This window comes from Strigops habroptila, chromosome 12 (genome assembly GCF_004027225.2).
Source record: "Strigops habroptila isolate Jane chromosome 12, bStrHab1.2.pri, whole genome shotgun sequence".
Classification (NCBI taxonomy): Eukaryota; Metazoa; Chordata; class Aves; order Psittaciformes; family Psittacidae; genus Strigops; species Strigops habroptila.
This window is the reverse complement of record NC_044288.2, coordinates 1258017-1285951: the sequence shown is the minus strand read 5'-3', so window position 1 is coordinate 1285951 and position 27935 is coordinate 1258017. Positions and strand designations below refer to the sequence as shown.

General features: G+C 52.2%; 1 protein-coding gene across 8 annotated transcripts; it reads right to left on the bottom strand.

Moving 5' to 3' along the window:
• Positions 1 to 9977: 9977 nt before the first annotated feature.
• LDLRAP1 (low density lipoprotein receptor adaptor protein 1) lies at positions 9978 to 26857 on the bottom strand. 8 transcript variants are annotated; one of them, XM_030504452.1, is made up of 10 exons: positions 26683 to 26853; positions 24183 to 24325; positions 22517 to 22629; positions 19778 to 19892; positions 17512 to 17584; positions 16999 to 17082; positions 15537 to 15667; positions 13989 to 14023; positions 12632 to 12764; positions 11935 to 12069 (listed from the first exon to the last, which is right to left on the bottom strand). In XM_030504452.1, exons 1-10 carry the CDS (start codon positions 26765 to 26767, stop codon positions 12034 to 12036), a joined length of 948 nt encoding a protein of 315 aa, XP_030360312.1. In that variant the 5' UTR covers positions 26768 to 26853; the 3' UTR covers positions 11935 to 12033. The 8 variants fall into 8 exon arrangements, with proteins under 8 accessions (XP_030360314.1, XP_030360313.1, XP_030360317.1 ...); XM_030504454.1 differs by lacking the exon at positions 12632 to 12764 and having other exon boundaries at positions 9978 to 12069; positions 15537 to 15664; positions 26683 to 26857; XM_030504453.1 differs by lacking the exon at positions 12632 to 12764 and having other exon boundaries at positions 9978 to 12069.
• Between the last annotated feature and the right edge of the window lie 1078 nt (positions 26858 to 27935).

Below are 27935 nucleotides of genomic sequence, written 5' to 3'. Positions count from 1 at the left end.
ATCCGGGAAAATAGAGACACCGTGGAGCTGACGTTTCCAGAGTGGGAGTTTCTGTATCAGATCAGTAGTACCTGCGCAAGAAATAAGTGTTAAGATTTTCAATGATGATGGGAAGTCATAAGCTAAAGCCATAAAAGCAGCAGCAGCTGCACTTTGCAGACTTGCTGGAGTCACAGTCCTATTTTGCAGGTTGTTTTTTTCACCTAAACTGTCGCTCTTTCTCAGAAACCAACTTTTCCCCTGAGTGCCAGTATCCCCTGTAAAACCAGATCCCCTCAGATGGTCGCCTTCTTTCTGCTGTACACTGCACTATGCTTTGTGGTAAACACTGAAGTATGGAGAGGGCTCAGTGTAGCCCAGGATAACTTTTAAGTCACCTTCAGGGTGAAGTTCATCCATCCCAACCTGAGAAACAGGTCATTCCTAGCACTGCTCAGATGAATCACTGTCTGCGCTATATTTGTACAGGAGCCTGGGGAGGTCTATACCACATTGTAGACATTTTGCCAGCCTAAGTCTGGTGAACAGAGATGTCCGCAAGGAAAACACATCCTCCACACAGACACAGCTTGTAGATGCCTCATCATCCCAGCATAGGAGAGGTGACTGCACTCCACTGACAGAGGAGCTCTCTTTTCCAGTAACAGCCACTTCTGACTATGCGCCTTTACTGGTGAAAGTGTAGCAGCAAAGCCTGTGCTGTAGGAAAGACCCTGGTGTGTACTGGTAGGAGAGTGTGGGGTTTGATTCTCCCGGTTGCTGCTGACCTCAGACACATCCTCCTCAGTTGCCTTTCAGTTCTTCCTGGGTCAGTACAAAACAGAACCATTTTCTGGTGCTGGAGCCCTGTGGAAGAGGAAAATGCTTTTCCTGAGCTGAAACCCCCACATGATACCATCCCAGACTCACTGACTCATCATTCTCCAGCTGTTATCTAAGAGATCGCATTGAATGACAAATCTTGGACCCATAGATCCAATCACATTTCAGGAGATGTTTGTTTTTCCTTTTCCTACCTTAAGCTTGCACATAGGACAACACCTAATCCACACAAAAGAACAAGAAAAGTCTTCCTTGGATCCTCGTCCAGCCTAAATAGATCCTTTTCAAGGACCTTAACAAACCTTGCATAGGTCGGTGCTTTCTCCCTCTCCCAGTACATACATCTGTATGAGCAAGTGTGCTCATGCTGCAGCAGTGCCCAAAAGAGGGGAAAGAAGCATTAGTATTTCTGTGCCTCAAGCAGTTGTGTATTAACACACATTTTTAAACCCAGGGCTCCTGTGGGCTGCACCGGCCATGCTGCATACAGATTAGAGAGCCTCTGACCAGGGGGCAAGCTCTAAAACAGAAAATGAGAACTGGAGACAACAACTATGGGATTATAAAAATACCTGCCAGGTATCAGAAGTGCGAGGGAGGAAATCAAGTTACAGGGGAAGGGAGAGGTAAGCAAATGAGTGTTTCAGGGCAGTATCCTCTTTTTCTGGCCTCAGAAAGGAAACAAACCCCAAAGATTTCTTGGTCAAGCTGTGAAATGCGTGACCTGTGGGGACAGAGTGTCCTCTGGCTTGGCTGATGGCTCCTGATGGGGAGCTGCAATACCAACAGCCTTCATGCTGCTGCTGTTCTCCCAGGTTCTGCGGCTCTTTGAAGCCAGAGACACTCAGGACAGGCTGAGCTTCTTGCAACACAAGCCCATGGACTGTAAATGCTGTATGGGATTTGAAGTTAATCCACATGGCCACAGAAGTGGCCATGCACTTTCAAGTACCTTTGTAGGAGTTAGCTTGCACTGTAGAGAGGTTGTATTTGCTCATTTTCAAGCTGGTTTGTGGGGAAAAGCAATGTCACCTATGCTGATATTGGGAGAGTGTTGCTTTGTGTCTGCTTTAATTTGTCAGGTGGTTTTTCCAGCCATCACTGACACAAGTCACCGAGCCCGCGATGACCTCAAGGGCAGCCCATGGGCAGTGCGATGCACAGGGCAGAGGTACCTGCACCGCAGCACTGGGACTCCTCTCCTGAGCATGGCTGGAGCACCAGCATCATCTCAAATCAGGACTGGGAAGAAGCCTGCGTGTACTTGCCAATGGCAAATGCAGCCCAGCCTTTAATGCTTTGCTAAGGGTCTGCTTCGAAAGCTTTTCGCCCAGCTTGCTCAGGGCTCTTTCCATTCCAGCCTAGAAAATCTTCCCTGGCGTCAGAAGCTCAGAGAGATAAAAGAGGAGGAACTTCAGCCTGCAAATAGCCGTTGCCAAGAGCTGTCCTGGAGACAAGAGGAAAAATCCAGGGACAGATGATCAAGCAACTGGTTGCAGAACACCACTTGATGTGGAAAGGGCTCTCCTCTTGAGCTAATTGTCCACCTTCTTGCTCTCTGAAAGGACTTTCGCACTAGTGGATCAAACTTTTGAGGAAAGGGAATACAGTTTTGTGTCAGGGCTGGGAAGGACTTTCAGAGACACATCTTTGAACCTTGTGTTTCTGTTTAAAATCAGACTAGATGCTGAGAATGGTTTCCCCTGGCTTTACAGTCTATTGCACTTATTCTCACCACACAGCCAGAAAGCACCTTTCCAGATATTGTGTTATCACTTCAGCACCTTCTTGAAATGGCCTTAATAGGTCCCAAATTACATAAAGCCCAAGCTCATTAAGGTAGCCAGCAGTTAAAGGAGGCTTTATCACTCCCTGCTTCAAACTTTGCAGCCACAGCAAGAAGCATGAGGCAGGTTAGAATTAGGCTCACCTTGCTCCAGACTGAGTGTTTCCCGTTTCTGACCACAAATCTCATCTCCCAGCTCTGTCACTCCTGGCTCAGCATGTGGTTCATACCGAGGGTTTGAGAGTTAATCACTTGGAAAAGACTGATTCAACGACATTCAACTATAGCTGGCAGGGGGAGAAGTGTTGAAAACCCAAGGGCAGGACCACACCTGCACTCACTCCAAGTAAAATGAGGAGATCAGCTTGCAGCCATCAGCCCTGATCTGCTGATCATGGACCAGAAAGGGGATGACAGGGGAGATCATATTGCCAGGCAGGATGCTGGGGCGTGGGGATGTACAAAGGACCTCCGGGGTTGGAGAATCTGGTCCCTGCTCTCAGAGGAGTCACGTCACAGACTCTTGTTGGGTACCACAGAGAGACCAGCCCCATCCCAGGAAACCCTGAAATCCCAGTAAAACACAGGGTGGGCGCCCTCAAAGCTCTGCTTGGAGCCAGCCCGGAGCCGCTGTCATGCAGCCAGGGCGGTTGCAGGCATCCGGAGCCCCCATGAGCCAGATGAAACCCAAACATCTCCTTGCCTGCAGTTTGCTGTGAGGAAGCAGCACTTTCTGAGTTGTTGGCAGGTGCCTCTCATCTGCTGCTGCTATGTCAGGTAGGAAATAAAGAGAGGTAATTCCGAGCTCAGCGGCATTGCACCTCCTTCTGCAGTCTGGTCAACAAGACAAGGGAACGCTTGTAAGTGGAAAGATCTGCTGCAGCCTGTGCTGGCTCTGTCTCAGCCCAGCCTCAAGAGACCACTCTCATTCTGAGGACACTAAAAGCAGAACTGGAAAAGCACGTAGCATCAAGGGCAGGGGAGGCACAACCAGCACTACTTTTCTCCTGTCATAGTTGTAAAATGACTTCTATGCTCATACCTGTCTGAAATCCTTAAATAACTTCACCAGCAGCTTTTCCTGTTCCCCCATCACATTCCACTGGCTTGAGTCAGGTCAGCTCAATATATAAATGGAAGACCTTGAAGGAACAAGTAACCCGGATACTGACAGTCTTCCCCCAGAATTTAGCCTTGACTCATACACCAGCCATCCACTGGATCACGATGTTTCAGCCACCATGAAAAAACAAGGTCCACCCTCTTGTCACCCTTAAAAGCAAAGGTCTTGCCCTCCCAGCACCGATTGTTGTCACATACAGAAAATCACGTTCTGCTTATTAGCTCTGACCCACTGCCCATCCCCAAAACACTTATGGATGCATCCAAGCCTCAGACATAAACACTGAGGTTCAAATCTGGCCCAATTTTAGAAGCAAAGCCCAAGCAGAGCAGCACGGACCCATCTCCCTGCCCACAGACCAGGTGACAAATGCTCCCAGGCACCTGGGGCTGTGGCTTCTGGGATTTACTTAATCACCTGAGAGGCGAGAGGTGGGTTTGGATGAGTCAAAAGCTCCACCTGTGGATTAGGGAAACCATTTTGCTAGACCTGGTGTGGAACACTGGGAGACGTGAGGCAGGGAGTGACAGCTTTGACTTGCTGCCTGCTGCAAAGGTCAGTGCCAGCATTCCTGTAGGATCTTGTGTGCCCAACAGAAAGTAAATATCTCTGACTCCAGCCCGAGCCATGACTGTAATAAAGCTACACGAGAGTGAACTGGGTTGTCTCTGGCTCACGCATCACCCACAAAATTACAGGTTCCTGTTACAGACTCTATTAAAAGGTGATTTCGCAGGAGCCACAAAGAGGTGATTTTCAGAGGTGAGCCGGATCTGCAGGTCCGACAGATCATTTGCATCATTCTCAGCCTCTTTCACCACCCACATTCTCTCACTCTGACTGTTTTTAGCTCACATCTGAAAGCAAATGGATCTGAAAGCCACTGACAGATGCTGCACCTGGCTCCTGTGGTGGCATCTGCCTGGCATCCCCCCAGTGACAACTGTACCCAAAACCTGCAAGATCTCTCCTTGAGGCCCCGCTGCAGAGCTTCCCGACCCGTCCTCACAAACAAACCAGCCAAGGAACTCCGACACATTTCCTGGGGTTTCAACATTTTTGCTTTGGGCTGGCCTCAGTGAACCACAACCACTTGTCCGCACATCAGCTCTTGTTCTACAGAGGTTAAGTGATAAGTAATGTTTTATATTTGTGAAGACTGCTTCGTTCCTCTGTCATTGCCATGTTCTGCCCTGGAAATAGATCCCTAAATTGCAGCCACCTCTGGGGGAAAAGGCAGGAAATGATCACCCAGGAATGCACCACATGGCAGTGGGAATCAGACGACACAAAAAGCAAATCTCTGCTATTACTGAACATCTCAGATACATACAGGCTTGGTCTATGATCTTGTTACTATGTACAAGTACATTTATTAAGCTTTTGTTCTTAACCTGAGCTCTCTGAGACAGCCTGTAAACATGGTTTACTATCGTAATTTCAGTTACAACATAACAATACATGAGCTTAGAGGAGGGCTTCTGCTTTTTGATATAGAACATCTTTCTGGCTGAGCAATTTCAACCTCCTGTTGATCCAGCTGATGCATATGATTCCTATAATTTGGAGGGGAAAAAAATAGTCTATTTCTCCCAGCATATTTGTTTCTTCCATTGGACAGCTCTGAATCGGTCAGGCTTTTCTCATGGTTAATGTGAAGGAATTTCTCCAGAGTGGAAAACTCCAACTGCTTCGGACCCAAAGCCACTGAGAAGGTTCAGATGCAGGGGTGGCGACTGGAAAACAGGCAGCACCTTCCCACTGAAACGTCAAGCGGCCACTGCAGGTTTCTGGGATGACAACTAGGAATTTGGAAAGAACAAAACACAACTGGAAATGACTCCAGCTTGTAACGCAACAAGCATGTTCCTGGTGCTGCAGGCTCAGCGCCTCATCTCCTACCTGCCCCGATGCAAGAATTCGCATCAGCTGAATTCTCCACCTTCACCTGGGATGACCAAAGCACCCACCCAGATGAGAAAGAAGTGTGAAGTAAGAAGTGTGGGAGCAAGCCTGAAACCCAGCCTCTGGATATCGGGTTTAAATCCTTCTGGAGGCAGCACATTGATGGAGAAAGTGCTGTGTATACACTTGTTTATTTGCAAAATAGGTTACAAAAACTCTATTAGAACCCTGCACCTCTGGGACTGTCTCTGCAAGGCAAAGGCATGTAATGTGACTCTGGCAGGGAAGTGATCAGCTGTAATAATTTAGATGTTCCTGTTGCTATGGAGACTTTTTTTTTTTTTAAGTGAAGCATACCACTATAATTTAAATTTCCAGTAACAAAAAAGGAAGCATATTAAAAGTCATAAAAAATGCCAGAGACAGAACTGGTTTATTCTTTACTGTCAGTTTTCCTTGTGCTGTGACAGTAGATAGAAGTGATCAAATTGTCACGTCTGAGGAGATTTAGTACTTTTACACATTTTATTACATTAATTAGACCTGGGGCTTATACTTACGAGCATGTGATCCAGGCAATAGCCAAGTGACAGGCCTGGTGCTGAGCTGTCACATGAAAATCCATGCTGCCAAGCAGGGAAAGGGAAGAGGGTTGTAGCTAAAACAAGACCCGACAAGCAGCAAGTTTGAGGGCTGTTATGGCAGGCTTCGGGTAGGGAGATGGAAACACAAAGGTACAAGCCAAATAACTCCCTGCAAAGTATCATCATCAAGGCTTTTAAGCAAAACCTTTGCCTGGAGTGGTGTTACCATCCGTGGGACTATCAACAGCCGAGACACAACCTGCCACTGTGGTTTGCTGTGAGAGCGGGAGGAAACGTGCGTGGAGGCCGGAGGCTTTGCTGGGGATAAAACTGCTGATGGCCAAGGCTGGAAAGGTGCAAAACAAACCCCAATGGAGGCAGAAAGCAAGTGACCTGGAGCAGAGTTTGCAGAGTGGCTGGTTGGAAAGGAGGGGAAGGAGAACGTGCTGGGCATCATCCTGTCTGCCCGGAGAGATGATGGCTCAGGGCTGCCCCAGGCGCGGGTTTACTTCTGCTGCCTGAAACGGAACCAGTGATAGCAAAAGTCTGGATCAAACGAGGTGCCTGGGTAATAAATTGAAAGACAAGGAAGGCAGCAGGGGTTTTGTACCTGAATACCAGTTTTCTCACATCATGGTTCAAAAGACATGTCAGGGAGGAGAAGGTGGCAGAATTACTCTCTCCTAGTGCAGCCTGGAGTGGATGGCTGTTTTATTTCAGCTGTGGCCAGTGATGTTCCTACCGTGTTACCTCTGCCAGTACAGGATTCCTGGCCTGAGTCTGTGGGCTTTAAAGCCAAGCTTTTAAAATCCATATTTCCACCCCCCTTCGCTTATCTTATCCAAGCTGCAAGTAGCAGCTGGGTGAGTGATAAATCACAGGAGTCAGCAGGGATTTTAGAGCCAAGACCTGATGGGGCTGACGTTTCACAACCTGCCTCTCCTTATATTTTCTCTGCAGGGAGAGGAGCGACCCCAGAGCCCTGACGTGAGAGCAGTGACGCTGGTGATAATCATGCCTCACTCCTGGAAGGAGAAGCAAAGAGGAGGGCTGAGAGGTGGCACAGCCCCTGCCTGCGAGCGCAGCCGGCACCGCTTTCCCTGGCACTCCCACGCTGGGTTTGCTGGCACAACCCAGCTCCTGCAACAGCTTCCAGAGAGCCCCCCCAACCACACCGCGGGGAATAGGGAATGAGCTCTCAGTTGCAAAGACACATCTCTGCTGGCAGCCGAGGCCAGCAGCTTTCCAGCAGGTCAATGCCCCAGGAGATGCTTGGTGCTGCCAAAGCCGAGTGGTGCCAGACGGGCGCTGGGCGCGATGGAGAGCCCTGGCTGTTGGCCAGCGCGGGCTGGTGGCACGTGGCCCCATGGCAGAGGCCTCATCCGCTTCCCGGGCAGAGCAGAGGGTCCCTTTGGCTCTGCTGGCTCAGAGCCGCAGCGCCAGGAGCTTCTCCAGAGCCCAGAGTGGGAAGCAATTGCTACTGACAAGGATCAGAGCCCAGCGGAGAAGTGCCCAAGCATGTGTCCAGCGTGAGAGGCTGGTGGCAGGAAATGAACCAGCACTTGGTCAGTAATCGCCTTCTAACTGCACGTTCACTGTGCAACTACCTCCAATCTCCCTGCGCTTCCTACATCTGCTTTCTGGCTCCAGCTCTCTTGGCCCCATTTCCACTCCCATCTCAGAAAACTTCTCTTCCTGCAGCTTTTAGTGACTTGACATCCCTTCTTTTTGTAAAGCCAATATTTCTTCGCTGAGCCAAGAACCATCTGGAGCTGTTTGTTCTTTGCAGGGAAGAAAAGAAACAACCAACCCCCAGCAACCCACAACACTTCCCCATTGTCCTTCCCCTGGGCATTAGAGAAGAGGTGCTAAATAAATGAAGTAATGCAATATTAAGACTCCCTCTGTCAAAAGCAGTATCTGCTCACTCCTGATAGATTGCTTGCAGTCAGCTGCTGGTTTGCTGCATGAAGACCCTCCGAGCCATGGGCTGCAACAGGGCCCCGCTCGCTCGCTTTGCGCTGGGTCACTTCATCAGCTTCTGGCTCTGTGGCTGCTGCTGTGGGCTCCCAGGTCCCCCCATGCTGTGGATGGAGAAAGCTCCTGGGTCCTCCCCAGCCCTCGCTGCATCTTGCTCGGCTCCAGGTGACCAATGGGGCTTGTGCTGCTCTGCAGGAGCAGCTCCGGGAGATTTTCTTTTGCCATAGAGCAGGGGCACAACCTGGGCACCATCAATCCCACGTTACCGACTTGAACTAAGGCTCTAGGTCTCAGGAAGGGGACCAGACTGTAGCAGGATTTCCTCTGAAGGGACACGCATAAAGAAGTTACTTTTGACAAGTGTGTGGAATTTTTGGCACTGACATTACAGCATTTTCAGGACATACTTTCATGCACAGAAGGGACAAGAACAACCTTGCACCCCTTGTTGTCTGCACGGACCGAGGACAACCATGTTGGCACGTGGCTCCACTGCTCCCTGCGATGGAAACAAAAGCCATTTGCTAATGCTGCACCACTGCTCTGCTCTCCTGCTGAGCATCATCTCCTGCTATTAAGTGCTGCAAACCCTGGAACAAGATCGACAGCAGAGGCAGTGACACGCTTGCAAAACACCCCTTTGGCACTGGCTGCTGACCCGGAGCAAGCCCCTGCCCTGGGTGGCTCTAAGGCCGGCACAAGGCGTTCAGCAGATGTCCCCTTTGCCTGGCATTTGTTCTGGTTCAGCCCCTTGGCTTCAGCAGGGATGAGTCTCCCTGGGCTCTGGCAGTTGGCTGTTGGCGTCACGCAGTGCTGACACGTTAGAGCACAGCAGAGCTGTGTTGAACCAACACCCTCTCCATCCACACCCAGTCCCCGCTCCATCCCCAGCCAAAATGAATTTGCACTTGTCCACAAGGACAGTTATTTCTTCTTGCTTCAGAGCGCAAGCAAGCCTTGCAGAGTTGCTCACAGCTCCCGGCACCCTGGGGCTGGCTATAAAAAACAACACAGTATTCAGGTGTTTAGATGAAATGTTGCTCTACTTGTACTTTAAACAAGACCAATCCGGGCAATGACAGCTCTTGCTCAAGCTTGGCACACATTTACAAACACTCTTGGTGCCCCAAGGAGAGAGAAGTTGAGAGGCTGGTACCTGCTGCACTGCACAGCGCCATCCCCAACAGCCGGTGTGTGAGCTCAGAGCTGGATTTGACCTGGCCATCACAGAAGAGTAAGCCTTGAATAGAGAGGAAAGAGCAACACTTGATACACTTCACATGTAAACCCAGCCTGGGTTTGGCAGCAAGAACCTGCTGAGGGTTGGTTGTTGTAGTTTTGGGGATGCACTAAATGAGCGACTCAGAACCTCTATTAATTAAGAGATTTTGGGCTTTGATGTTACCACCATTGTGTGTATCTGCAGACAAGCCTGAAGCACCAACCTCCCTCTTCTCATCCACTGTCACACCCTTACCTGGAGGCCAACCCAGTGATGCAGGGGCTCAGGCAGCTGTGCATCCCTCCGTGCATCCCGTGTGGCCACATCCAGTTCCACAAGCATTTCCTGGAGGCAGCACTGTGGCCTAGTGTCCAGCTGCAGTCATCTTCCCACCCGGATGGCCCTGGAACAGCTTTCCCACGGCCAGAAACCGCCCGTGGATGTTTCCCATTGCTTACTGGTATGCATCAAGGAAGACGGAGGATTCAACCAGTCAGAAATACAGAGGCGTCTCCATATTACCATGGTAAAAATGAAGTCTCCCAGCACAGACACTCCAAAAAATGGTAGAATTTTTATTTCCCTCAGTACAGATATTCTTTACAGTATAAGGTTTTCTTAAAAAACTATATACATACATCTATAGTACTGTGCATTTCAGTATATGCTCCTAGAGTCTCTAGAAAAGGAGAAAGATCAATGTACAGAGAAATGCTCATGGGCCATTCCTACAGCCCAAGCTCTTCCCTAGGGAGATCACCACTCCTCGAGGTCGGGACAAGGCGCTTGCTACAACCACTTCTGCATGGCTCTGGCTGTGCTGATGCGATAGGTTCATGTCTCTATAACATGGACAAACTGTGAGTAACCCCTTCAATTGCGAGACTGCTGCTCTACATATGATCAGCAAGTCACGGGCACAGGAGCTGCAAGATGGAAACTTGCTTTAAACACAATTTTGTGGATAAACAGAGCACACATTTTATTAAGAGACATGATGAGTCAGCTCCATGAGTCCTCGATACTTTATCACAATAACACTTGGGGGGGGGGGGGGGGGAACAAATTTTAGTCAGAGCCACTCAGCTGTTCCCTAATAAATCCTTACAGCTGACAAAGAGGTTTTTCCTTGTTTTTTTGTCTTCTGCAAGCAGTTTTAAGAGAGTTCTAAAGAGCTATGTGGGGAATGAATTAGTGTTCCAAACCCAAGTTACAAATCTATAAAACAGATTAGTATATTTCACATAAGGCCACAAACACTGCAAACTGTCAGTGCGACTATTTAGGATCATTAAACTTAATCTTTTAATTAGCATAAGCTTTATACGTCCATTACTTATTTTCAACTCCAGGAGCAGATGAAGACAGCTTCCCAAGCCTGGCGGGAGACATGGCTGTCGGGGGGAAGAGGACTGGAGCACCACTGGAAGGGTTCAATTGCTCTTGCCAATTGAACATCCAGGTATTGGTCTTGCCTAATCCAATTCTATTTCAGTCTATTGAGTGAGCAACAACCAAATGGTTCTGAGACAGTAAAAAGGCATGCACAGCCAAATCCACTTAGCAGGGCTAAGAACACAGATCTATTGTGCTACTGGGTTCACCCAACCTGCAACTTTCAACACGCTTCAGCAAAACAAATTGTTACTCCCCGGAGGTTCTGCTTTTCAAGCCAACAGTGCAATGGAGCCTTAGTATTTGAGTCACATCAGAAACGGTGCACGTGAGCAGTCAGTTCTGAAACAGATCTGCAGCATTGCTGGGTTGGGTTTTTTGGGGGTTAATAGCTTCTGAAGAGAAGTTACAGGCACTGCTTACCTTGACAGTTCGGACCACTGCTTTCAGTTCAAGTTTTAAAGTGCAAAACTTCATAGAGTCTTTGGGTAAAAAAGTGTCAATTCCCATACAAAGCTGGCAAAGAAAGAGCCAGAACCCATAGGGGTGATTGACAACTGTGAGAGTATCACAGACATTCATAACAAAAGCAAGATCTCTGCTACCTCTTTGATTTTAGCACTGTTAGCAGCTGCTGCAAATCTCCTCCGCTCCGCGTAGGCAGGCGCTGTGTTCCAAAACAGTGGATTAGTAACAGTTGTGCTTGCAATTGCATTTGCATCTGCAGACCTTTGTCTAGAGAAGTATCTACAGGGAGACTTTGGTGTTGCATAGTCTTTTTTCAGAGAGGAACAGGCACTGCTGAAGGTTCTTCCGTGGCATATTGCCACATAATACTGTAGATGCTCTACACACCTTCCAATAGTATATGTAAACTGTAACAGTTATGAATAAATATGTTCAAGAGCATCTTGTGGTTTAGATAAAAGCAAGGTACAAAAATCTGCATTAGATTTCTAAAACTTTGGTCTAAACTGTGCTGTAACATCACCTGACTTGGTGAAGAGCCCCCAGAAGAGTCCCTTGCATACAGCACCTGGATCAGCATGGTTCAGTCCATAGACTTTGAGTGGTTATTCTCTTGTCAGCTCTTAGATGCATCTGACCTCAAAACATGAACAGATCATCTTTCTCGCCTGTGTTGGAATCTATTTTGTTCCAGTCTACTGGTGAGAGCGTTTCTGCGCTCTGGATGTCTTGAGCTGTCAGTCCTGTGTCAAGGACATGAGGGTTTGTTCTCGACTGAGCCAGTCTAACAGGGGAGAAAAACAGAAAGTAAGAACACAGATCCGTGCAGTTCACAGCCTGGATGCTCACTGCATCCGTAATGCTGAACCCCAGCTGCAGTTCCACATTTCAAAATTCTCCAATGGAATGAAATATTTCAGTAAGGGGAGAGCTGGCACATAACATTTGCTGCTGCTTTATCCTAACATTTCCCCTACAGGCGTCCAGGGAATTTACAGCTTGGACATCCCAGGTATTAATGGTCTGGCAGAACGGTGCCGCTCTCCTCCCCTGAGCTCTTGTTGGCGGGTGCATACTGAGCTGGGTTTTATCTCAGTGCAGGGCTCTGCTGACCACAGATGAGTTTTCATGGTGCTGCGTGCACACACAGGCTGTGCTGCCCAGCCTGAGCCTTTAACAGTGTGGGTTAAGACACAGCAGGACCCAGGATGATGTTTACTACCCACAGGATCAGCTTGAAGAGGTCATTTCAGCACATCCCCAATCACAGAATCATAAGATGTTTTGCAAAACCTAACAAGCCCCAATTTATTGTTGTATTATTAAATACCTCTGTGAAGATGTACCACTGTAGCATCAATTCTCCCAGGGCCAAAGGTTAACTCAAGTATTTGATGCTTCATCCAGGGAGGCACGGCCTCAGCTTGACCCAGCTTGAACACGTCTTTTAATAAAGAAGAAAAGTGTCCAGCGATGATGCTGTGGCAGGAACGCTTTGAGAAGCACCCGCCCCAGTGGATGAGCTGCCCAAATACTGAGTCACCACAAGGCCAAGGGTGATGTGACAGTCAGCACCCAGCACGGCAAAACAAAACACCGCAACCAACAACATCTGCTTCATTAAGTAGGGCAAGGAACAGAGGTGAGAAAAACAGATGACATTAAGACATAAATTCAAGCAGCCCCTTTATCGAATACGACTTGGGACAGGGCTACTGTGGAAGTGGAAGCTGTAAATCATTCCTGAGAGCCAAACAAAACACGAAGGTCTGTTTCCTTAGGGCTGAGCATGCAGTTTTTGCACCGCTGTAAACCTGGGCGGAGGCGAGTGGCTCTTGGGGAGGTGACAGCCTTGGGCTCAGCTCCCTCTTCCGGGACATCCCAGCTGGAGCAGGGGCCTGGCAGCTCTCTGCTGCCTGCACCAGCTGCACTCAAGGCAGCTCGTTGCCCAAACTGGGGTTTCTGCAGCACCCGACTGGGTGGCTTCATGCAGAAAGCTGGAGGCTGGGATGCACGTACAGTAAAGCATCCCCATCACCCTGCAGGGGCTGTCTGCACGAGCACACACAGGAAAGCTCAGCTGAAAGAAAATGGACTTGTTTAACATCACTGGACTGCTGGGCATATGTGTGCAGGGGAGTTCTTCATTTGGATTGGGAAGTGCACTAAGGCACATCAAGCTATGGCCACAAACTCTGTGCTCAGGTGCGTGAATTCAAAACTGGTGCATCAGACTCACCCTGATGCAACCATGCTGCAAGAAGGGCCAGTGGAGCAGGGAGGCTGCCCTCAGCAGCTGCTGCTGGTTTGGGAACAGATGGGAAAAAGGCCCCAGAGTTAGTCCAAACCTCACAGAGGGGCGAGGAAGGGTAAAGCCCCACCGTGCCAGGAGCTTGGACCAGCATCAGCACAGCCTCAAACCGCGCCAGCAAGCAGAACGAACACACCGACTACTTGGGGAATTGAATTCCCTATCACATACAGCCTCCCTCCATCCTTAGAAGGTTGTCAAAATATTTGGCTTGTGAGCCAGCCTCAAAGCCTGTCTTTCAATTAACAGCTGAGGCACTGATGGGGCAGCTGCCCAGGTCAGATCATGGTGGCTGATTAGATTAGAACCATTATTAAAAGCCAGTTCACTAGTCAAGTCTCCCAGGCTGGCCCCCAGTGGCTTGAACTTGTAAAGGGAGTTATTAGAATTACCTTGAAAATGCCTCGTCGAGACCATCATCCATTTCCTTTGTTAAAGAGATAAAAAGAGAGAGAAGTAGTTGCTAAGAGAACGCACAAAAGTGTATTTAGGGATCTGACTCCACACTTCAGCAAAGCAGACAAAAAGTATATATATATAAACTGACTTCTGAGTGCCTAAAGCATCAGCCCTCTCAGCAATCTGCCTCCTCGAGCAGGTTTTGTCTCACTCTCTGTACAAGCCCCAGCGTAAGAGATGTAACTCCGGGTGGCCCAGGCTTCCTCAGAGCAGATCCCAAGGCTCAGGTCAGGGATGCCCCACTCCATTCACAGCCCAGGGATGGGGCAGGGGCTCGGCCTTTTTCCACCATCTCCAAACCAGGCTAATTCTGTCCCACTGCCTGCACGGGCTGGATGTGGCCTGTCAGCTGGACCACATCCCCCTCTGGGGTTAACCACAGCCCTCAGCTCTTCCAGCTCTCGGCATGTGACTGGTATGTGCTGCAGGTTTCTGCTGGAGGGAGGGACCTGGACATAGCTCAGCAAGATGCTCCAAGCATCCCTCAGGGTTTATCTGGATCAGGAACCCAGAAAGCACCAGCACAGGGGGAACCTCCACTGCTTGAAAGCAGCTCTGGGATTCTTTATCTCTGATCTGCTCTCAATTTGAGTTGCTTGCAGGAGAAAGGTTTCTCATGCAGTGCAAGGGCTTTGCTATGGACAGACTTGACTGTTCCCAAAAATCGTGTGATGCACTCACAGACTTAATGTAATATGTAAAGTATGAAAACTCTGCAACAAAGGAGGGATTGGAGAGCGCTGATAAGCCTCCAGGATTTGATATGACTTAAGCTGATCTTCAGGCTTAACCTGAAAAGCCTCAGGCTCAGACCTGGCAGACTCAAAAAACAGGCAAAGGCCTTTTGCATCCAATTCTCCACAATTCTAGCAAAATTCAGCTTGTTTCCAGGTTGGGAAACATGTGGCAGGGATGAGGTCCCAGGTTGGTTGGGGCTTCAAAGATCAGCCCCAGCCTGGTTGGTGATGGACACATGGGCTGGGTCGTTGGTGGTCCATGAAACAATTAAGCCGGATGACCGAGGACACTTTAGAGAAGTCATCATGCTCATACAAACCAGATACAGCCACAACCAAGAACAAGGGAAAAATAAGAGTAACAATGAACATACATCTAACCTGGTTCTAGTGAACGGGAAACGAAAGCCATCAACATAATGATTTTTTCCCCCGAACAGAACAGTCGGGTGGTCTCTCAATTAAGTGACAAACCACTGAGAACTGCTGCGTGAGGATAAGGAATGTTCACTCACCTGCAGTGGCATTTCTCAGGGTGCCTGGCGAGCTCATTTATTTGCAGAGCCTCAGAAAGGCAGGAGGTGCTTGAACACTGATCGATCGTTTCAAGGACACCAAACCCAGCTCGCTTGGGCAGCCCTGAACTGCCTGAACCCAGGGGTGTCTCATCCAAGAAAAAGCCCCGTGATGGGACCTGGAGCAAAGGAAACAGAGGTGGCATCGCACCCCCGGGCATGCACTTACCCACACTACGTTGTTGTTTACAGAGGAGCTGGGCCCAAACATGCTGTTATCCAAGTGTGGGGAGTTTGTGCTGCTCGTCACGGGCGATTTGGCAGAATCTTCTAAATCCAGCAAGTTCCCCGTGGCTGCTGCTGTGAACAGAGAGGAAAGGGAATGAGACAAGGGAGAGGAAAGCAGAGATGCCATAAAACCAAGCCTTTTTACAGGAATCGCTTCCCCTCTAGAAGGGAATCAAAGGGTTCCATCAAATTCCTTCAAGATGGCCCTAAATTTTAGCAGGAAGGAGCTCCATTCACTGTGGTTTCAGCCTGAATTATTACTGACGCCCAGCTCAGGCACCTCTTGACAGGGACACAGGGGAGAGACAGCCAGCTTGTCCCTCCAGCAGCCACCAGGGAAGCTCCCAGATACCTGCTTATGCTCAGGATGAGTCAGGATCAGCCCCAGGCAAAGCTGACAGATCCCACCCCAGGGCTTCATAGCCCAGAGCAGGAACAGCCCTGGGCGATATCCCCAGCTCAGCCCACTGCGTACGGTTCAGTGTCTTATAAAAGATGCATCATTGTTTTATAGGACTGAGGACAAATCCTGCCCTGGGTGAGGAACAGTTCACAGCCTGGGGCTGCCGGTACACCACAGGCTGGTTATTTCAGGGAAGCCTCAAATCTTCCTCCTCACCCTGCAGTAACGGTGGATCAAAAGTGCCCCAACTGTGGAGCATCCCCCAGGCAGAGGCTGGAGCCCCTTCCTATACCCGTGGCAGCCCCAGGCCTCACTCATCCCAACATGCCACTATTTGTGACAAATTCCTCCAGTCCTGAGCCTTCACATGAAGAAATGAGATGTGCCATCCTGGAAGGAAGCCCAGTTTAATGCTGTTTTCCTCTGTGCCAAATCCTCTTATCTCCATGGCCAGCATGGAAGGGAGATTAGCCTTTTGTCCCATTTCTCCCTGGCCACGCACCTTGTGTTTCGGAGGCAGCAGAGGACCTATGGTCAGGCACTGAATTATGAGCAGGTTTATATTTAATGGTTTTATTTTCACACACCTCTCCTTCCTTACGGAAGCCAGAGGCAGAGTGGCATCTGGATGTCCATCTCCTTCAGCCAACGGGATGGCAAGTGTTTCAGGTCCAAGACAAACCCAAAACCAAACTTGGGATGTGGGGGTTCACGCTAAGCTCGTAAGGACATTACGGCCAATATGCCTGGGGCAGAAGTAACCGGATTTGGGGTGGCGGCAGCTGTGTATAAGGGGCTGCAGGAGATATTTCAGGGGTGTGGAATGACTTGGCCCCACGCGCTCTGCTGAGGGCAGCATCTCTACCATGACAGAAGTGTTTGCTCCTCGCTGGTCTCCAAAACCCGCCCAGGAGCGTGCCCTGGTCAAGGCAAACCCCGCAGACCTCAGGCTGTTCCTCATCCCTGAGCCTGAAGCAAAGCTCTGCTGTTGGTGACTTACGTGTGTCAGGGTGTGCAGGGGCTTCTGAGCTGGGGCTGCTTGTCCCTTCTCCTTCCAAGATGGACCTTTCCTGCTTTTCTTTCTCTGCAAAAGGAGGAGACCGTGTCACTGCCCGCGGAGGGGTTCCCCACAAGCTTTTAGGGAGGATGGACAGTGGGTACAGCGAGGATGTGCCATCAGGTCTCCACTGCTCACAGCAGCCCAGGCTCTGGGTGCCTTTTATCATCTCATTGAAGGTGAAAGCAAAAATCCTGCCAGTGGCAGGGCTCTGGGTACCACAGACCTTCACTCACCACCTGCAAGAAAGGAGCACAGCCAAAACCCGGCTGGATTTATAAGGCTGTCAAGAGAAACCTGGAAGATGCCTTAAATCACACCAGAGGTTGGATCAACCTTAACAGCAGCCTCGAAATTTAGAGGGCGAGGGGAAAAGGCACTTGAAAGCTGGGAAAAAACCCAAAGTCATCCCTTGAGCTTTCATGTAAAGAGTGGGAAGAGGGGAAAAAGCCTCACCTTCCTTAGCTGCCTGCCAGAACTCAAACGCGATTTTGAAGGCCTGGGCCACAGTGAGGGTGACTGCTTGTGCCTGGAAAGACAGTGGTGAGAAAGACAGCATTAACCCACGGCTCCTCATGCGGGGTTCAACCCTTTGGAGGTTTTGCTTTGCAGCTTCATGTTAACCTGGATCCAGCCAGTCCTCAGCTCCGCGCACTCCCCTTCTGGCTGGGGAGGGATCATCGAATGTGGATGAAAGCAGAGACCTGCTCCGTGTAGGACACGCAGCTTGTTGTAGACACGTCTTTAGGTGTAATGCGACAGGACAAGAGAAACCCCAGGGTCTTCTCCTGGCTCTCCTGAGTTGAGCTGGGGTCTCGCTGGCTTAGACCACCAGCATGGGTTGGTTTGGCAACAGCCAGGGCTGAGCAGGAGCATCTTCCCCTTCAGTCCCTCCATTCCTCCCCATGCCGAGAGCTTGAGCAGCATTTAAAACCCCACCACCCTAACCAGCCCAAGCGGCTGGAGGTGCATGAGTGTGACACGAAAACCAGTTTCATCAGGAAGAGGCACAGCTCGCGAGCAGCTGAAGCACAAAGGGGTAACCAGGAGCACCCTGCGAGGCTGGTGCAGGAGCCTCCAGGCGGGAGCTTGTTTTATCAAGTTGCAAACTAACCAAAGGCAGAGCTGGGACTGGAGCCGGCAGCCCTGGATCCGGAGGATGGAGCTGTGGATGGGCGAGGAGAGCCAGTAGTGCCAGCCCAGCCAAGCAGGAGAGCTCATCCAACACTGGAGCTATTTACACCCTTGATGGAGTGCAAACGCTTTATGGCAGAACCTTAAATACGTAATTAAGTATGAAACTCCTCACAGCTGTTTACAGTTTAAGCTGTCACATCTGAATCAAGTTTAATAGACCCGCTACTGCTGAGAATTACCCAAGGACTAAAAATACGGACTGATTACACGCCTGAGCCTGGAAGCCATGTGCCCATCCAGGGACCTGCCCCTGGAGCAGGGCATCACCTCACGTGTGTTTTACAGACAAGCTAAAAAAAAAATCAATCAGTTCTAGTTTTTGCTACAAAAAGCTGTGGAGAACTGTACTGGGAGGGAGATGCTCCAAGCTGATGGACCACCGAGATAATGCTTTTAGCACTGGAGAGATTTGAATTCTAATTTGCAGAACGAGGCTTATCTCTGCCTGCACGGCTGGGAACATGCCGCGGAAAGGAGACAACTTGTAGCTCCCATTATTCTCTCCCCAGGAAAAAAAACAACCAAGGAGTTGGGAGAAGTGCAGAATATTAAGAGCTGTGCACAGGGATGCTCATAAGCACCCAGGAACCACCACACTGGAATGCACCAGCACTCAGGTTTGTTTCCCTGTGGGTTCGGATCTCATCCTCCACCTGGACCCCACAACAGGCAGCAGAGGAAGGATATCTGTGGGCAAATAGGTCTGACCTGCCCTTCCTCTTCCCCTAAAGCCCCCTCCTGCTGTGGGGACGGGGCTCAGCCCCAGCTCTGGCTCCACTGGAGAGGCCCCCAGTGCTCTCTTTGCCTCACTTGCAGCAGTGACCCCCATTGCTCCCTCTCTAGCTCACTGGTGTGGGTTCCTGCCCATCCTGATGTACTGAATCAGCAGGAAAAAACCCCATGAGCGGGTTCAAAGCAAGAGCCAGAGACTGTTTTCTATACACAGGTTTCTGCTCCGAGCCCCATCCTCGGCTCGCAGCGGGGTCTCCTGTGCTGCCCCCATGGGGAGCACATGGCCCTGTCTGCAGAGACGCCACTAAAAACTAGACGATGAACTTGAATGGGAAGCACTGGATGGGAGCCAGGGCAGCGAGCCCAGCACCGCTGGCTACAGGCACCCTAGGCACTTGCTGCCAGCTCCCCAGAGACCTCCCGCCTGCCAAAGCCTCTCCAGCAGCCTGGGGACGTGGATGTGAGCAGGGAAGGGTCCCATCAGGTGAGACTGCAGCAGGGCTCAGGTGGGTGCAGGACCAGGTGCTCCCACCCTTGCCCTAGACCTTGGGGCAGGAAAGCTTTTACCTGCCAAGTGGGCTGAATCCAGCCCGGAGTTATGCCCGCTTGACAGCAATGGCCAGGCACCGGGCAGCACTGCCAGGATCACTGCCTGTGAGCAGCAGGAGGGGGGTGCTCCCCCATGGCAGGGCCCCCTCGCTCTCTCTAGGGGCAGAGCTGTTATCTCACCGGCACAGACCCTCTCTGCTTCCTCCTCCTACAGCCACATCCCCATTTCTTCCTCTGGACTGACCATTTTCCGTTTGGTACAGAGGAAGGCATGGCACTCCAGGTTCTCATTGAGCTGGTTCTGGGCAATGTAGGCAAACACTTTATCGTGGATCTTGTCTGCCGTGCAGTAGGATATCCTGAAAGACAGAATGAAACGTCTTGTCTGGGGCACTGCGCGAGGGAGATCAACCAACCTCTCCTCTCATCCGCCAGGAAGCGCCTACCCCAAGGCTTCCAGCACCAGGGCCAAGCAGGGAAGGCAGAGGGAGCACAGGAGTATTAACAGGCTTCAATGCAACTCCTTCCCAAAGCAGAGGAGTGGATGCCGCTGGTTTGAATGTAAGAGAAGTGCAGCGCAGCTCTGGCATCCATGGCATGAGCCACAGGCACCACGCACAGGGGCAGGAGAGAAGAGAAAGTGTTTCACCCTGTGGGGAACGGCAGGTTAGAGAAGGTGAAGGCTCTGCAGTGTCCCACCTGGGACTGCACCTGACGAATGCTCTGCCTCCACAAGAGACACTCACAAGATTTGCTTTGGAGGATAAGCTTGCAAGGAGAGAGAAGGACTTGCCCTCAGCCTATGATTTCATCTCAAACCAGGGAAAGAAACTGATGCAGGGGTGCCCAGGAAAAGCTGTTGGAAAAGCTGAAATTCAGGCTCCAAGAGCCTCAGTAGCAGAGGCACAGGATGTTCTGAGATCCTTGAGCACAGGGGACGTGGGGAAGGAGGCTCAGCCTCCCTGGGATGGCCACGTCTCTCCAGGGCAGGGCTGACTCCAAAATGCTGACCAAGGCTCTGGCAGAGCAACAGGCTGACCTGTCAGGGGAGCCCAGGCTGTGACTGAGGGCTCAGCTCCCTGCTGCAGGCGAGTGGGTCCCTCAGTATCAGCCACCACCATCTCCCAGGGGCTCATCCATGCCAGGAGCTGCAGGACTGAGCATCTCATCCGAAGCCAGCAAACGGAGGCTGGAGCAGCCCCAGAGGTTTAGTGCAAAGCAGCAGGCACGAGCAGCGAGCAAAGCCTCTTCCCTGAGCACACAACAGATGAAATGGGGGTAAAGGGAAGAAAACCTGAGGAGAAAGTGGGACACTTGGGTGAAAGTTTTCCCATGGTTTCCCACTGCCCCTCAGAGTTTGCAGGAGGGGACTGGAAGGTCCCAGTTCCCACCAGATGACTTCCAGAAAGCCACATTCAAAATGTGTTACACTGCATTAGTTTCTTGTTGCATGTGAGGATGCCTCTGCTCAATGGCCTGTATGTTGTTTTCCAGAGCTGAGCCGTGCTCTGGATTAAAGAGGTACCCGGAAGTTTACCCCTTTCTCCCATTTTCCCACAAAACAGCGTGGCCACTCTTAATGACGACAACAAAGCTGCAGAAAGTTGTTGAGCAGAGACAGGGCCCTCCCAGAAACCCCCAGCACCAGCTCCATAGTTGATGGCCATTCATTTCCAGGGAAAGAGTCACTCGCACCCGCCTCTGCAGCGAGCCTGTGTTACAACCGATGCCTCTCGGTGGCTGTGGCTTAGCCATGGTCCCCGTGTCCTGCCCCAGCACACGACTGGGCAAGAGCTCAGAACCAGCAACATTGCAGTGCACAGAGAACCCCAAGAGAAGACCCGAGGTGTTAGAGGAAAGCCCTGGGACTGCCACTGATAGGTCATGCTTGCAGAGTGGGGACATGAACCCCCCTCCAGCACACAGACACCAGTGTTTGCTGTGTCCCCTGCTCCTGCAGCGCCAGGCCCCACACCCACAGCCTGTTGACCTCAGTCAGCTGAATCAGGGGGTGCTTGGAGGTGAGCACGGACCAGGGGGAGCAGCTTTATAATGGCTGTTAACAGTGTCCGGGGTGAACTGAAGGCAGCGTCTAAGAAGCGCAGCCCCGTGGCTCTGCCTGCTGTTACCCAGTGCAGTGACCCTCATCCTGGCTCTGCTCTTTAGCAGTTCCTCTCCTGGGGAGGGCTGGGGCTCAGCACCAGCAGCTCTGCACAACTGCTTAGTTTGAACTAAGAGAAAAGCAAGCGGGTTAGTAGCCTGGTTACAGAGAGCGCCCCGACCCAGTGCTCCCACCCCACCTTTAGCAAAGGAGGACAGAGCAGCAGGTGAAGGATGGAAGCAGAGTGTGGGATGGAGAGGGAGAAGGGACGGAGGGGATGGAAAGGGCCGGACTGGAGCTGAGCTCTGTTCCACCAAGACTGCGCCTGCCTCCAGCCTCTTTGGATGAAATACTTGTCAAAGCCAGAGGAGTGGATATGGGATAACCCATTCTCGCCCTCCCCACACTGGTACTGGATCCCCGCGGCTGCCCCAGCCCTGCTCTTTGCCAGAGCTGTTTAACCCTATCAGAAGTGCGGAGCAGCCAGCAACGGGAGGGCAGCCCAGGCTCTGCTGTTTGTGTCCTCACCCACTCAGAGATGGTCCCACCACTCTCTGTGTCCAGCTCCTCCTGTCACCCCAGATATTTTGGCATTTCTATAGCCACAAACAGGTTGTAAAGTCACATGGGGCCATGAAGCACTTGGCTGAGGATCTGCAGTCCGCACATACACCTCCAGGCTCACAATAGCTTTCTTTACCTTTCCTTACTTAACTGCAGATGATGTAAATTTACCTTAAATTTAGCCACCACCCTCCTTCCCCACCTTTTGCTTCCCATCAGACATGATGGCCAGTGAGGCGCTGGCTCAGCCTGGGTGCAGACCAGGGCAGATGAGGAGCCTCGGGGTGTGCACCCACTGCCATGCACCCCATAACCCACCTGTATATGGAGACGTTCTCGATCAGCTCGTTCGTTCTGCTGTCGTTTAACACGATCCCTCTGGGGGACACTTTCAGAGTCACTTTCTGCAGTTTCTTTCCACTTGCTTTTGCCTTTGGAAGGAAAAGAGGGAGGGGAAAGTTACAGGCTTTTAACACTGATACATCCAAAGGTACAAGAGCAGACCACAGGCTCTAGGTACGCACTACCTGATAGGCATGTTAACAGCACTTGTCAGTACTAGAGAATATACTCCCAGGTGTGATAAGGCACTCGCTAAAACTCTTCTTTCCCTGAAGCAGAGCTCTTTGCTGGCATTTAGGAGACAGGACACACACCACCCACCCCACATGTGCAAAGACACTTCCAGCCCAGCCGCTCCATAAGGATTCCCTGTGGCCACTGCAGGAGGCAGCGGCTGTTCTGGCTGAGCTGTGCAAGTGCTTGGTGACACCCTGGGGAGCTCTGTCTCTAGGGCCAGCTCTGGAGCAGAGGGGCTCCACCACTCTGTGCCGGGAGCAGGATGGTCCTGCAGGATGTGGGCTCCCAAGCAGCTGGCTTCAAGCTGTGCTGGCAGACCCCAGTGGCAAAGCATCCTCCATGCCAAGATCAGGGTGCCAGCTTAGAAAGTAACTAGACTCTTACATGCCACTTTCTCTTATTTACTAGTCTCACACTTTCAACCTTCAGACTACATTCAGCTCACTGCCCAGCTTCTTTCCCCACACTCCAAAAAATGAAAACATGGAAACCACGACCAAAAGTAACACACAGCCAGCTAGTTACAGCCTGCAGAGCCAGGTCCTCAGCCCCGCTCCCCAGTGGTCTCATGTGAGCCATGCCCAGGCGGGCTCAGCCCCTCCAATGGCCTCAGCCCCAGGGGTTTTATTTAAAGGCTCCATCCTTGGTTGCTCAGAGCAGATGTGAAAGGCTCTGCCAGCAGCTCCCATTCCATGCGAGCACTTCCCTCTGTCCAGCTCAGCACGTGCCAGGCATGGATCCGTCATTACCCAGCGCAGTTGGACACCCCATTGACTTTACAACAGTTAACTGTACAACTGGGGCTTTGCCTCATTCCCTTTTATAAGGGCTTAAAGAAGTGTTAATCTTACTTGGAGCCCGGTGAGCAGGGGCTCCAGGGAGGCTCCATGCTAGAGGATGGCTGTAACCTCTGAGTTACAGTGGGATGGGTGGTATTGGCTGGGAATGGGAGCAAGCTGCCCTGCTCCCTGCTCCTCTCAACCCTCCAAATCCCAGGAAGGAGAAACCAGAACTGCCCGCCAGCTCTTAGCCACATGCTGGCCACATTCAAAACACTGTCCCTGCCTTGCAAGAAGAGAGACGGCCTCGGGGAAGGCTGATTTCACCACGTTGAAGGCTTCTTCCACACCCAGGGTCACCCGAGCTTATCAAGGGAAGCCAGAGCTCAGACGTGTAACAACAGCTTTCCACAGCCTGTCCCATCCGCAGGCTCCCCAGTGCCCACAGTTCTACCTACACCACCAGGCGCCCGCTCAGCCCTGGAAGGGCTGGACCTGCAGCCCGGACACCCCAAACCTGCAGACGCACAGCACAGTCTCTAGACCTGTGACTTCTGATGCACTCCCCAGTGACAGGTTTGTTTGAACAGCAGGAGACAGGGCTCTGCTCCAGCACGGACACTCACAGTGGCGACAATCCTTTTGACGGCGGCCGCGGAGAGCTCTTCTCCCTTGGGCTGCTCCACCAGTGTCATGCCCATGTACTTGAGGCTGAAGAGCATCCCCTCCAGCAGCGTCTCGCGGGTATCGGTCCAGTTCTCTGGGAGCTCTAGAGAGACAACAAAGAGGCTCTTGGATTCCCAGACAGCCCAAGACACCCCTGAGAGAGGGTTTAGGTATGAGCAGGGTGTTGGTTTAGCTACTGCCTGGGCTCCTGCAGCGCGACCACAGCTTTCACAAGGTGCTGGGGGAAAGAGATGGGGCAGAGACCTGGCTGTCAGAAGAGGGTGACAGCACGCTTCAGCCTCGCAACCCTTTAAGATCCATCAGCTCCTCAGCTTAATTGTGGGTGCCCAAGCCCACACCATAACCTGATCCTGAGCATCAGCCCCAGCCATGCACAGGGGAGGGGTTGGGGCTGCCTCATCATAGGGATAACCTTACCCTGTGCTACCCATCGCGGGGATAACCTTACCCTGTGCTACCCATCACGGGGACAACCTTACCCTGTGCTACCCATCACGGGGATAACCTTACCCTGTGCTACCCATCACCCACCCGCTGGGGTTAAGATGGGATTTGCTGCTGTCTGAGCCCACGTGCAGCTGCAGGTATCCAGGTGATGTGCTGAGACTTGCTAAATCAGTCACCAGCAGCCCCAAGGAGCCATTGCAGGGGTGAAGTCTCAGCAAAGTCTCTGCTCTTCCCTGGAAACCACCAAGGAGGCCATCGGCCTCTTCTCTTAATGCTGGGGGGGGTGGAAAGAATGGTTTTAAATACAGAGATAAGTTTGGGACCAAACTGAAAGCCACATGGGTGTTTCAAAGCCTGAAACCACACCACAGGAGCTAACTTCCAGACATGGAGCTGACACCCAGGATCTGCCACTCTTGTGTTGAAGGAGGGCCTTGCTTTGTGCCGGAGGCAACAAACCACAGCCCTCCCTAGGTGCCTCCCAGCCCTGGGGAGCAACGGGGCCCCCAGAGAGGAGCCTCCACACGCCACAGACAAAACACGTCCCTGAAGGCTTCGCCCGTTGTGTTCAGTCCCCTTCGGCTGCCCCAGTGCAGTGGGGCCGAACTGCAGCTCCCTGTGGACCTGGGGCGGCTGCGGGGCAGCCGCACCCCAGGGTGACCCATGACTCAGCTCCGGGACGAGCAGCCACGAAGCCAGCACCACTCCCAGTGCCAGGAACCACCGCGGCCTGAAGTCGAAGTGACGGCAGCCAAATGGGAGCGGTCCCGTGGGGAGACAAGGGCTTACGGGAGGGCTCTGTGCCTGACATGTGGGTCCCAAACAAGGAGCGGGAAAGGAAAACCCAAGGACACATGGGATGCTGCATTCACCTCGCATCCCAGCTAGAACCAGAGGACACCAGCAAACAGCCAGGCGAGCGCACAGGGTGATGGACCTGCCAGGCACTGCTCCTGCATCCTGCGCAGGGCAGCTCCAGGCCTTGCTGAGAACGGGGACCCTCCGAGCATCCCATGCTGCCCGGGATGATGCCACCCACAGATTACACTGGCACAGGACAAAACCGGGTGGTTTAAGTGCTGCTTTCAGAAAGGAAGGAGCACCCAAGGCAGCAGACAGACAGATGCTCCTCCATACATCCCATTCTGCACTGTTCACCACCACCTCACTGTCCTCCCGTTAACCAAGTGACTGCAGCCAGGCCAAGGGCGCATCCATCCCATGTGATGCCCCACGCAGCAAAGGGCACAGGGTGGTTTGTAAGGTCACCCCATAGCAGGGTCAGGGCTGCTGCTTCCCGAAGGGCCTCTATGGGGCACGTTGCGCAAAGCCCCACGGCGCAGCACCCCACATGTGCGGCTCAGCCCCCCCGGCTGCCGCCAGCCAGCTCCCCGTCGCCTCCCGCAGGCCCTTAATCCCAGTGAAAGGGCGCAGCGGGGCCGGGTAAGTCTCAGCAGATCAGCAACACCCAGACGCTTGACCTCGCCCGCGGGCCGGGCAGGCTCAGCCGCGCTGGGCCCCCCCTTCCCCGGCCACAGGGTACCCGAGCGGCCGCCCAGGGGCCATCGATCGCGGGACGGAGCCAGCAGCGGGACGAGGCCAGAAACCGCCAGCCGGGCTCCAGCCCTCGCTCCAGGCTGGGGAATTGGAACAAACCCCCCACCCGGGACAGGGAGAGCCCCCCCGGGGTACGGGAGAAAGGGTGACCAGCGTGGGAGCAAAGCGGGTAAAAGGAGGGGTGAAGAAAGAAGTGCAAGACAGAGAACTAAAGCAGAAAGGGGGTACAGGGACGCACGGAAAAAAGGAGGGGGAGGAGAGCGGACGGGGCAAAGCAGCGTGAAAAAGAGTGCTGGAGGGAGGAAAGGGAATCTCAAATAGGGAGACGAGTGGTCGCGGGGGGTGCGAAGCTGGATAAAGCCGGGAAGGAAGAAGAGAGGGCGCGGGACAAGGGGTGCGCAGGGGGACACGGCCGCGGGGGGGGTCGGGTCTCACTCTTGTGCCGGCCGCTGGCCCAGGAGGGTTTGTGGACGCTGGGGCTCCGGAGCAGGGCGCGACCCGCCGACTTGAGCGCGTCCATCCCGGCGCTGCCGCCGCCCGCCCCGCTCCGGCCCCGGCCCCGCTCCGCGCCCGCCCCGCTGCAAACTTTCCTGCGGCGCCAGCGCTGACCGCGTCCGGGGGCGGGGCCCGCATGCAAATGACGTGACGTCACGAGGCCCCGCCCCGCAGCAGCCCCATTGACCCGCGGGGGGATCCCGGGACCCCGCAGAGCCCGGGGCGGGGGGGTTCCCTGAGAGCGGGTCCGCAGTGAGCGGCGGCCCGGACCCCCCCCCCGGTCCCCAGAGCAAACACCTTTCCCACGGGGGGTGCCACCTTTCCCACCCAGATTCAGAGCAAGAAACACCAAAACAGTTGAATTTACCCCGAGTGGTGTTTGATTGCCCCCCCCCCGAGAAAATGCGACGTGATATTAAATAACACGTTTGATAAAGCTTAGCCAGAGCATCCGTGTCACCGCGGCCACCAGCGTGCTTTTAACTCAGCCTGAACATAATTGTATGGAAGATTAAAGGCCTGAAAGGCTTTCCAAAATTAAAGGGATAATAAGCAGGAGGTTAAACCCCGTATTTAGGATTTGCGGAATAATGCCTTACAAAGCCTATTATCCACAGAAACATTTGCGGAATTGAAAATGCCTTTTTAGTTAAATTTTAACATTCCCCCTCACAATTGTGGCCAGGAGCCAACAAACTGAAGTCACCAACATGACCGGTTCCCCTTCGAGGACACTGGCGGTGCTGGAAGGGTTGAGCAGAATTTAGATGGGGACCAAAAAGCCCCATAGGACGTATCTAAAATAGGTGTCACCAGTACACCTCCACTTAGCGCCTGGTTTAAACGAGAGCACACAGGGGGTGAGCTGGGGATGGGGAATGAAACTTGAAAGAAGGAATGCCCCTGAGCACTGACCACGTGGAGCAGCTCTCGAAGGAAACACCAGAAAACCTGCTGTGTCAGGAACACATTTAAACATACACATGGATCATCTCTGCAGGAACTCAAGCATCTGCGCTTTAAGCACATGCTCAGACTTAACTGAAGGTTGAGGTTTAAGCACAAGCTCAAATGTCTCACTAAATCGCTGATGAAGCTCAGCTCTCATCCAGCAGCCTGCATTTCTCTGGAGGGCTTCCCACTTGCCAATACGTGATGAGTTAAGGCAGACACCTCTGCAGTTAATTCACTGA

Excerpts from the sequence above, each read along its gene's own strand:
- LDLRAP1 (XM_030504450.1), bottom strand. The coding sequence starts at position 26,767 with ATGGACGCGCTCAAGTCGGCGGGTCGCGCCCTGCTCCGGAGCCCCAGC. Across the intron at positions 24,326-26,682 it reads GGCCAGCGGCCGGCACAAGA|AGCTCCCAGAGAACTGGACC; the intron begins GTGAGACCCGAC and ends TTGTCTCTCTAG. Across the intron at positions 17,083-17,511 it reads CTGGCAGGCAGCTAAGGAAG|AGAAAGAAAAGCAGGAAAGG; the intron begins GTGAGGCTTTTT and ends CTCCTTTTGCAG.